Source organism: Papaver somniferum, chromosome 3 (genome assembly GCF_003573695.1).
Source record: "Papaver somniferum cultivar HN1 chromosome 3, ASM357369v1, whole genome shotgun sequence".
Lineage (NCBI taxonomy): Eukaryota > Viridiplantae > Streptophyta > Magnoliopsida > Ranunculales > Papaveraceae > Papaver > Papaver somniferum.
Window position 1 is genome coordinate 160,126,254 of NC_039360.1, and position 12,263 is coordinate 160,138,516.

General features: G+C 35.8%; 1 protein-coding gene across 1 annotated transcript; it reads left to right on the forward strand.

Moving 5' to 3' along the window:
• The first annotated feature begins 1,230 nt into the window (after positions 1–1,230).
• LOC113361769 lies at positions 1,231–2,457 on the forward strand. Its single transcript, XM_026604905.1, has 4 exons — positions 1,231–1,260; positions 1,378–1,502; positions 1,677–1,732; positions 1,940–2,457. The coding sequence occupies exons 2-4, from the start codon at positions 1,448–1,450 to the stop codon at positions 2,420–2,422; spliced, it is 594 nt and encodes a 197-aa protein (XP_026460690.1). The 5' UTR covers positions 1,231–1,260; positions 1,378–1,447; the 3' UTR covers positions 2,423–2,457.
• Positions 2,458–12,263: the final 9,806 nt, after the last annotated feature.

Sequence of the window (12,263 nt, forward strand, 5' to 3'; positions counted from 1 at the left end):
AACCAGAAACCATCTGTATGTCAGAAATATGGATAAACACAAAGAGAGATATACAAAAAATAATTATCGTTTTGATTAGCTTAACATGATCCAACACAACCTCTTTGTTCAGTGGTGTAACGCCTCCTCAATTTCTAAAATATTTCCAATCCTAAATAAAACTCTACAAAATAACAAGTTCACAAATCTTAAATGAAAACCCTGACTATAAGTGTGAAAGGAAAAATAGTATCATATCGCTATAATTCGCTTAATTAACTTGAATATAATATGGAGGGGCCGCTCCATTCATTGTCAATTGGTTTTGAGTTCGATGCCCGCAATCTTTAACATGGTATCATAGCTAAGTCCCAGACCCAGACCTGCGTACGCCGGATGTAGGCCGAGTTACTGGCCTAAGTGTTTAACCGATATTGTTCACTTGTACACTCGGGGTGTAGGCCAGTGCCGATACGGGTCAAGGTGTTACCCCCTAATTTAATCACTCACTTGTGTACACCTGTTACCGATAGACTGGTAACTCGTACGTGGGTCCACGTGTGAGGCCCAGTGTCTGGCCTTACACGTGAGGGGACGTGTGACAGGACAACTAGTCCCACATCGCTATAATCCGTTTAATTAATTTGAATATAATATGGAAGGGCGCTCCACTCATCGCCAATTGGTTTTGAGTCGGATGCCTGCAAACTTTAACAATAAGAAAAAATATTGATTTGAATCATCTTAAGTGAGAACCCTAACTATACTAAAGAATATTGATTTGATCAACAGATTTGCGGTGGTGGAGGGCGAGGAGCGGCGGTTCAAGTTGGCCCTGTAAGTATTAACGAAGAAAAACGAAAGGTCAAATGCTTTTTCTAAACACTGCCTTTTGGTCAATAAACGTAGACAGTAGTCAAAACAATTTTGGCGGTGTGTATACTCTAAGGGGCCCTGTGAACAGCTGCAGTCCTACCTTTTTCCGTGGTAAGAGCATGGTAAGAGAAGCAAGCTTTTGTTGACTACTTCAAAAATGGTGGAGCCCATTACACAGCCCTTGGAAGAGGATGATTCGGTCTTCAGAAGATAAATCAACCATGGCGAGAGATGTGACAGAAAAAAACGCGTATTCATTTCTTTCGCTTTACTATTTTCGAGTTTCGACCTCTTGTTCCGTCTTTTGACTTATCCTTGAACCAGATCTACTTATAAAATAAACTTTTTGGTTCAAAAGAATATTACTCGTTTCAGAATCAGGATACTTATGCGGTCACTGTTGAGGTTTAATATTTCTTTTCCTGATATTCAATCCTTCGATGAAATGACGATTGAATAGATGTTGCTAAGTGAAGCGATAGATTGGTTTTAGTTTTAATTCTTTTCTTTTTTTTATATCAGAAAATACTTGGGAAACTGTAATCTGCAGAGAGACTACAGAAATTAGTTTTTTGGAAATTATATCATAAATATGAGAAGCTCCAGAGTTGTGGCTGACTTTTCATTAATGAGATTATCAAGTCCAGGTACTGTACCGTACAATTCCTTGTCCTTCATGATTCCCTTATCGTTATTTCAGATGTATATATATATATATATATATATATATATATATATATATATATATATATATATATATATATATATGTATTTTTCTCATTTTGAAACGATATTCTGACTAATTAATTTCTATTTTAAAGTACTGCATAGAGAGGAATGCTCCTGCAAGCACTCCAACTTGTTGCTAGGAACAGAGGTAACCTGAATTACTTCCTCTGCGATTTGATTTCAGTCGGTCAATATTTTTTATTTTAATTTTTCTTTTCTATTTTTGTTGAGGAAGAAAAATTTAACAAAAACAATGAACTCCCAAAAAATAAAAAACATTATAAGGTATCGTAGGTAGTTGTTCAAATTGTTGTTGATTAACCAACCACAACGTGTATCAACGTTATTAATTTAGGCCGTGGGAGTCAAAGAGGTTAGCCTCACTATTGAAGGCGGAGAAGTTCAGGACCGCCAGGAAGCTGCAGCAGCAGCTTGTGAGTGCCTTTCTAGTAGGGACGGGTGTTATGTTGATGATCAGTGTCATCTTCCTGGTTGCTGGACGAATAGAAATCAAGACCATATTTTTGGGATGGTACTCTCAGTAATTTCTTTTCTGCTAACATTCAGCGCAGTTGGTGGCTTCATATTCACGCAGGTGCTCACTACTGTTGGAAGACATGATCAAATTCTCAAGCACAGTTTGGTAGCTTTCAATATGTTATTCGCTGCATCTTTTGGCTGTAACTTTCTGGCCGCTTTCATACTTTTCATGCTCCAATCTCGCCGTGAATACATCCCGTATAAGAACTTTAGCCTTATCATAAGCAATACAGCTTCGTTCGCTTTTCTAATACTTGGTTACGGCTTCGTTATAGCTTTCAATATCCAACATCGTTGAGCCGTCCTACTTTGTAACCATGGATTTTCCTTGCACATATTGAGTTAACTTATCCCACGACCAGGGATATATTGAAGCCCCTCACGATAAAAGGAGCACAAGATTACCTAGATATTATACATAACCTCTTTATATTAATACTCTTACACATTCACAAAGTTATTAATATACAGTGGTTATTAATATAGGGAGGTACACATAGAGAATATAATATTTTAAATTCAGTATGCGTTTATTATATTTCTTAGTTATACTAGACGATTTTATTGGAACTAGTAAGTCTATTAGAGAATTTTTGATGTTTTCGATAACTATGAATAGTACTATAATGTATAATAGAAGACAAATCATCAGTTTATTTTCTTTCCAACAAATCAAAATGTCATATAATGTTAGGAAAAAAACTTACACGAATCATCAAATTTGTATATCAAGATTTAATTTTTTTTTAATATGGAAAATTTCTTAAGGTGTGACTGCAAAAAAACTATTAATATTAAACTGCAGAAGTTATTACTATTTATAACTAGTCCAAGTAGAGACCATAATTTTTTATTAATACGTAGATGTTATTAATATATGCAATATGAATATATGGAGGTTCTACTATGTATATATATTATTGGGCCGGCCGAGCGAAGCGAGGGAGGACCTTTATATGACCATTTTTTTGTAAAAAGTAAGTGATCAATTGACACAAAAAGATTGGATTTTGTGTCCATGGTAGGTCTTTTTCACTTGACACAATTATCCCTCACATTTAGTCCAATTACTATAACCCCTTATTATCTTATTTTTTTAGGGCTATAATTGTAAAGCAAACTTTAATATAACATATTTAAAAATTCGTGCTTTGGAATTTTACAAATTTTATCTTGTTGGAAAGGTAATAAAAAAAGCTATGCAATGAGTACAAACAACAAAATCAAATTCAGAGTTTTTACGAAAAGTTCGGATGTATTAATCATTTTAGGCACAATTTTAGAAAATTAAATGTATATCCATTATGCAAACCACTACATATGATACATAAAACTTTATGTAGCCATATTTTGGTTTATACATCAACTAATTTTCCGTTACAACTAATAAAACGATGTACTCTCTCTGTTTGAAGAAAAGTGGTGTACTTTCATTTTAGGAAAAAATTTCGAAAATTGAAAACATAACCATTATGCAAACCACCACAAAGGATACACAACACATCATGCAACCATATTTTGGTTTATGGATCGACTAATTTCTCATTTCAGAAAAAGTGATACTTTCACATTCCGTTTCAGGAAAAATGACATTTTCACTCTATTTCGGGAAAAGTGATATTTTCGCCCCATTTTGGAAAAGTGATACTTTCGCTCTGTTTCTGGAAAAGTGATACTTTCGTTCTATTTCTGGAACGGAGCAAAAGTATCACTTTTTTGAAGACTGGGCGAAAGTATCACTTTTTCTGAAACAGAGCGAAAGTAATCGCAAACAAACCCCATCTTCATATTATTCTTCGATTGGCCCTCCCACCGTGGCAACGGTTGTACTAGTATATACTCCCTCCGTTCCACTTTAGGTGATGTTTTTGGACTTTTCACGCAAATTAAGAAATGGAGAGAGATATAAAAAAAATCTATTTATACCCTTGAAAAAAGTCTTTAAACATTAATTGTTATTAGTGTGTTTAAAAGTAAACTTATGCTTCCAAGACAAAATGTGAGGGTATTGATGGTAGTTTTATGGGAAAAATATGAAACTATAAAGTTATGTGGAACAAAAAAATAACCCTAAACACTCATCTAAAATGGAACGGAAGGAGTATGTGTGTGTAATTAGCCCGACCGAGCGCAGCGAGGGAGTACTCTATATATGGTGATTTTGTCTCAATGTGGGACATGATTTTGTGTCAATGTGGGACATGATTTCTTCTTTTTTCCCAATTTGTACAAAAAGATTGGATTTGGTGTCCCATTTGGAATGATTTGATTGCCCTTTCAAACTTCAAACTACCCCTTCACTCCCCGGTGATTGTTTTTTTCCTCCTCCAGTTTTTCAGTTGAAGGCCAAGATCAATTCTTTTCCACCACCGCCTCCGTTTTTTAATAGAGACTTTGGTTCTTTCCCTATCACCATCACCGGATTCACCACCACCAGCACTCCAATCATCCGCTACCAAATCATCTCGAAATTTCTAACACTACCACCACCATCATCATACCAATTCAACATATCTACCACCACCAAATTCAGCATCTCTACCACGAGCAACTCCACCACCACCATCATAATCAGTGAGTCGTCCACCACCACCACCAGCAACACCACAGTAACAAGGTAGATGTGCATTCTGTTTAAAACTGAATTTCATTTTCTTGCTTTATCTATCAAAACTAAATTCGAGCTCTGTTAATTTCGAAACAACAAAAAGAGAAATCAATCTGAATCCAATTCTTTCTCCAATTTAATTTGTTACTTCGCTCGATTTAGATTTATCTCCCATAAATAGCATCTTATACGCATTGTGGAGGATACGGTATAACTAGATGCATAATTTGTGCTGATTCGATGGGGCTTGAGTTGATTAAGGTGCTGATGTTCATGGGTATGTGTTGGGTTTAAGTTACAGTGAGAGGAATTCGAGAATTGAAGCCAAGAGAGTTGCACAGATGTGTTTTAAGTTAGGGTTCTACAGAGATCTTAAGAAGTTAGGTTTGATCAATTTGAGTTGAGAATGATCAACTGCTGCTGGTAATTAGGTCAAGGAAATTGAAGAACTGATTGGAGACTTGGAAAATGGTGGAAACTGCTATTGGTAGTTGTGCTGGAGGTTTTGAGTCAAGAAATGGAGTTACAAAGCTTGTACAAATGGAGAAGACTTGGGTTACTCTCATATTCGAAATGGTGGTGTTGTTGCTATGGTTCAGTTGAAGCTACTGCAAGCCATGGTCTGGATACAAAAGTTAGGAGGTGCACAACAGAATTTGTTGGAGTTTTAATGAATTAGTGTTGCTGTGACAGAGTTGGGGTTACTGCTTCATGGGTCTGGTGGAGAGTTTGTGGTTATTTTGGTACGATTTCGATTTCGCAAAGAGGAATTGTGATTAATTTAATATTGTTCCCTAGTGAAAGAGAAATTGGACACAATGTGGCTGATGGTTTCAAATTAAGTAGCCTCCCTCTAGGGGTTATTGGATGAGGTCTTGGCTAACGACAAGCAAGCAAGCTGTGGTCAGTGTGTACTGTTTCTTTAACCAAGTTGATGGTTTTGGAGGATATGCAGTTATTGTACACAACATGTCTCTAACGCCTGTAGCTTCTTCAGTCAAGTTCACACGGTATGCACTAACTTATCTCCATAAAGTGTTGATGGGATTAGAGGCTGGTCTCAACCTTGCTTTAAAATATGGTTGTTCTAGTCCGACTATACTATTCAATTGCAGATTAGTTGTTCAGCTTCTCAGCAAGGTTGCCAAGAGTTGTCATTGCAAAAGCAGAACTGTCAGTACTATTTACCAGATATGTACGGTGAAAATTATCCTTCGTAAGGATCCGTTGTACTTCGCAAGATTGGTGCCTCCCATTGAAACACTCCAAGGAAAGCGAGGTTCCTCTACTTTTGTTTACGGAAAGCATGGAACCCTAGCCGGGTGTTATTGTTTACTGCTTGAGATGACACAGCTTCTTATGAATTGTTTTTTTTTTTTTTTTTCTTGAGTTTTCTTTTTAAGTGATTGTTTGTAAATACAGGTATGAAAATCATGGACTAAAGTTGATCAATGATGCAACATCCAACCAGGCAGCCAAGCAAGATCACTAGTCACTAGCCTGTTGAGTGTGGACATTGTTAGCCTCTGTTAGATATTGTTTTTTCTTTTTTAACTTTGTTGTTGTGTATTTTCTTTTCCATTCACTAGATTGGGAGTAAACTCTAAAGTTATATTGTGCTTTTGGGGGTTTATACTTTTTATCGAACATTTTTAACTCATAAAGACAAACAATATTTTCTTTTCAGTTTTAAGTATTTTTTTCATTTATTGGATTTTATCGAAAAGATAACTTAACCTAAAGGAATCGAATTGGAAGTTTTGGATTCCGCTGGATATTATCGAGTATCGGATTTCCGATAATTCTTAACCTTAACCTTATAGATATGGTCAAAATACAACGCATTTTTGTCCGTTGACACCCCTAGTTGTTAATGCCTAAAATGGTGTAATGCTAATAGCTGACGTAGAAGTCGTTGTTAACTCAAGAAACTCTGATAATGTTCAAGTCAGATGGGAAAACCATAAAATCATAAGAGAGATTAAGTTATTGCTCTCTTTTTTTAATTGGATTATATGCACTTCTAGGTCTGTTTTGGACCCTCGTTTTCATTTCTAAGCCACTTTTTTATATTTTTTACAAAACTGAACCAAATAAACGGTTTCCATCGGGTTTCGTTAACTCGGTCAATTATCGCGTTGACTGGTCAATTTATCTTACATATCTCATATAAGAACATCTTGTTTCTGTGTGTAGATTACTGAAATAACCTTTCTGCACGTGTGTCAGTTACATAGAATCTTCCGCTCACGTGTGTTGATCCTACTGCCTAATATAAGATCGCTGACATCTCGATGAATATTGAATGGTTGTGATATACTCTCGTTCTTATTATCAACACACGTGGCACTGCACGGGAAAAAGCATCGTATAACAGGTGAGAGAGATGTCGAATGGTTTCATTTTCTTCTTTCCTATCTTGTTCTTCGGAGAGGGTTTTATTCTATGCTAAAATTATATTAGGGTTTTATATATAGAAGAAATTAGTGAAGAGATAGTGTCCAGAATAAGAGAGAATCGAACCTTGAAAGTGTGGATTTACTTGTGGTGAAGATGACGAGAAGAAAGAAGTGTTCTACAGAGAGGTAAGAAAAAACCCTAATATTCCTTTTAACAATTCAGTGTTGATTTTAACGGATTGGGTTTTGCTTCTAAGGTTTCTTCTGGTTAGATTTTCTAAGGTTTGTTCTGATTAGATTTTCTAGGGTTTTATCTTGGGTTTCTTCTGATTAGGATACGAATTCGTTCTGCTGATAATATGTTGTTCTTAATATCAAAATTGTTACCTAGGGTTTCGATAATAAGTTGTTTTGATTTATGGTTTGTCTGATAATAATGATTGACAATCATTGGAAAGGGGGTTTCTGAATTTTCTAGGGTTTTCTCAATGTTATGGTTTTGCTCTGTTTGACAGTAATTTTTCTAGGTTATGAAATTGATTTTTATAGGGTTTGTATGGTTTCTCTGGTAATGAATTACATAGGGTTTTTCTGATTTATGTTTGTTTTTCTTAATTGTAGAAAGCAAGAGGTACCAGAGGTTGTAAATGAGGTTAAACATGACATGTTTCCAACTAGAGTTATTAAGGTTAAGGATCTAATGAACTCTGCAATGTGTTTTGAGTATAAGGGTTTGTCCAGAGTAGATATGGATGTGAATCAGTTAAAGTATAGGATTAGTCCTATGTTGAGATTAATCAGTAGGGAGACATTGGACCTTCTATGGTATGTTGATCCATGCTTACCATTATCCATCACCAATGATCAAGAGTTTTGGTTTTTTTGGGAAAATGCAATTCAAGATGAACAAGGTTGGATTACTTTGCATTTTCATGTGCTGCCACTAGATGAGAATGGTGAGATAGATGTATCACATATTACTGCAGAGTCACAGCCTCTTCCACCTCAGATGACACCCAAAAAGAATGTGACTCCAAAGAAGCCAGTCTCTAAGACTCCAAATAAACCAGTTGGTTGTAGTAGTTGAACACCAAAGACTGTAACAAAGAGATTCAAGGATGGAAACACAGTAAGAAGAAGTCCAAGAATAGCTAGGATCAAGAATAAGAATCCTAAAACAAGTTATATTGATTTAGATGATGTTGATGATGAAGATGTTTATTTTCCACAGTTTACTCAACAAACACAAGATAGTGTAGCTGAGAATAATCCTGTTTTGGAACCTGAAGAACACGCAGAAGATAGTGCAGCTGAAACTGAAGAATTGACTCAACACACAAAGGATAGTGTAGTTGAACAAGTTAATGAGATACCTAAATTTGAGGAACATTTCAATCATGAATTTTCTGTTCAAGCTACAACACAAGCTAGTGTAGTTGAAGATTCGTTTACAATTGCAGAAGAGTATAAGAAAAGTGATGAGTATGTCATACACTTGAAAAATGTTGAAGAAGATGAATGTAATCCTGATGATGATCTGAACAATTTAAGAGGATATGAAAGTGAAGATCAAGATGACAAGAATTATAAGATATTTCTGCAAAGAGTTGAGAATGGCTATCTTTCAGATGGTGGTGCAAGTGAGAGAAGTGATGCTGCTGCAAGTGATGATCAAGATGCTGCTGAAAGTGATGGTGGTGATCCTAACTTTGGTGAAGTGTAGGTTGAGAATGACAAGGACAGTAAATTTTTTACATTAGATTTTGCCATTGTTTTAAAATAGTAGTATTTGTTGGGTTTGTTTCCTTTTTTGTTTAGTACTAATTACATTGTCTTTTTGGCATTTTAGATGACCATTATGGGGATTTGATGGATTCATACAAAGAAGAAGAAAAAGGTAATGTTTTCTTTCATTATATCCATGTTTTATTTCTTCTTTTATGTTATGTTTGACTTGTATTTGACATTATTATAACCTTGTTTATTTGTTTAATTGTATCAGAGAATGTTGAAGATATTGGGCTTGAACTTATAGTACCCTCACATTTCAAGGGATCCAATGGGCCTAAATGTACAGAGCATCATAACACAAACTTTGAAGAAGAGTATGCAAACCATTTCCAGGAAGAGGAAGCTGAAGAAATGTTCCCTGAGGGTATTACATTTCAGCAACTAGATCCTTTCAGCTTGGTGATGAGAAGTAAGTTTGTTAGTAAACATGCATCCAAGAAACATGTGAGGGGATACTGTGTGAAGCATAAGCACTAGGTTAAGTTAAGTGATTAAAATAACACAAAGATTAGGATGAAGTGCATTCACAATAAGAAGACTAAATGTTCTTTTTATATTTATGGAAGAGTTATGAAAGGTGAAGGAAATACAGTTACTTTAAGAAGTTGGAATCTGAAGCATACTTGCAATGGTGATGTTAAAGAGAAGAACAGATGTGCAAATCCAACATTTGTAGCTGATTGGTATATGGAAAGGTTGAAGACTCTTGGAAATAAAGCCAAAATCCCTGATCCTGATTCCTTGGATGCTGAATTCAACAAGACAATGCAGGTTATAATAAATACCATACATCATGGAGGGCAAGAAATATAGTTATGCAGAAACTTTATGGTAGCTTTGAGGAGCAATACAAGAAAATACCTGCATTCTGTGAAATGGTGAAGCTAACAATGTTAACTGAATTTCTTGTTTGTTCTGTTTGTCTTTATTTAAGATTGTCTTTGTAATGTATTCATTGTTGTAATTGCAGGAAAAAATGTCTGGAAGTGTGGCTCCTTCTCATATGGAAGTACAGAAAACACATTCTTGTCAATGACTCTGTGTTTTAAGCCTGTTATAGAGGGTTTCTTGGATGGTTGTAGGAAAGTCATTGGCTTGGATGCTTGTCATCTGTATGGGAAGTTTGGTGGTGTTTAAATGGCTGCAACAGGACGGGATGGGCAGAATAGGTTAGTTCCCCATGGTATAATGGTGTGTAAGAATGAAACCATTGAGAACTGGAAGATATTTCTCAAAGACTTGAAAGTTATTTTGGGTGAAGACTAGCATTTCACTATTATATCAGACAAGCAGAAGGGGATTGGTGAAGCTTGTGACTACTACTTCTGCATGGATCAGCACAAATATTGCAGTTACTGTGACCATGTATATAGTGTTGATTATTACAAAAAGACATATGCACCAGAGTTTTATCCACCATCAAGAGAATTTGACTGGGTAATAACAAGCCCAACATTTTATTATACTATTGTATATTAATTATTGATTATTGTGCAATAAATGAAAAAGAGGGGGTCTAAGAACACCACCCAATATTTCGCTTAGCAATCTATATGGACAAACTCGAATATACTTTTAAGAGAATCAATAAGACTCAATCAATTAAAAGTATATCAACGAGTTTATACCTCTCTTCTTGATTTGATTTACTCAAGAAAGAACTGCGAGTTCAAATCAAATACAAGGAATAACTTGGATGGTACCAAAGACCAATATCCAAGGATCAATCAATAACCAAAGGTCGGATTTCCAATTGATCGATTCAAACACACAACATGTATTATTTCAATTATATAAACAAATATAATGCGGAAATAGAAATAACACAGACACCAGAAATTTTGTTAACGAGGAAACCGCAAATGCAAAAGAAAACCCGGGACCTAGTCCAGATTGAACACACAATGTATTAAGCCTCAACAGACACTAGCCTACTCCAAGCTAACTTCGGACTGGACCGTAGTTGAACCCAAATCAGTACCCCACTGATCCAAGGTATAGTTGTACTCCCTACGCCTATGATCCCAACAGGATACCGCACAATTGATTCCCTTAGCTGATCTCACCCACAAGTAAGAGTTTCTACGACCCAAAGTCGAAGACTTGAAAATAAACAGATCTGTCTCACACAGACAAGTCTATCAAAGAATCAATCTGTCTCCCACAGATAAACCCTAAAAGGTTTTGTTCCGTCTTTTGATAATAATCAAGGTGAACAGGAACCAATTGATAATTCGGTCTTATATTCCCGAAGAACATCCTAGAGTTATCAATCACCTCACAACAATCTTAATCATATGGTAGCGAAAAAAGATGTTGCGGAATCACAAACAATGATACGAAGATGTTTGTGATTACTTTTTATATCTTGCCTATCGGAGATGTCAATCTCAAGTCAATCAATCTGATTGTACTCGTACGATAGAAGATGCAAGATCAGATCACACAACTACGATAAAAATCGGTCAGGCTTCACAATCCCAATGAAGTATTGAAGTCGTTAACCTGGTTTTAGAAGAAGAAAACCAAAGGTTAAAGGAGAACCGACTCTAGTATGCAAACTAGTATCACACATGAGGTGTGGGGATTAGTTTTGCACAGATACTAGAGTTCCCCTTATATAATCTTTCAAATCAGGGTTTGCAGTTAAGTTACCTTGGTAACAAAGCAATCAATATCCACCGTTAGATGAAAACCTTATTTAGATTCAAGCTCATATTTCTCAACCGTTAGATCGAAAACTTAGCTTGTTATACACACTTGACAATGCACGCTTCTAGGTTTGTTACCGTACCCAAACGTATGCACTTGTTGGTTCAACAATAGTTAACCAAATGGTTAGTCATATGAGCATTCCATATCAACCATGTTCTTCTTCATCATAACTAGTTCAACTGATTTCAAATTAACTAGTTAGAGAGTTGTTCAATTGCAAGGAAATCTCATGTACTACACAAGACACAATTGAAGCAAAGATGATTTGATTCACTTGAATCGGTTCATGAACTGGTATAGCCACGGTTTGCAAACTGCATTCCTTAGTCTTTTTAAGTTTAAGTTCAGAAATCATCTTTAGATATATAACCTTCTCAATTTCGCAGACTAGGTTCGCGGACTTAAGTTACCGAACAGAGTTTTACAAACTCCAGCAGAAATTCTCGGGTATGAGAACTTCGACGGTTCGCGGACTTAGTTTCACGCAAATATTTTGTCAACTCCAGCAGAATTTCTCGGGTTTGAGAACTTCGGCAGTTCGCGGACTGAGTTCGCGGACTTGGCTCACGTCATTCTTCTGGTTCTCTTGATAAACAAAGTTCGCAAACTTCAGTTCAAGGAATATG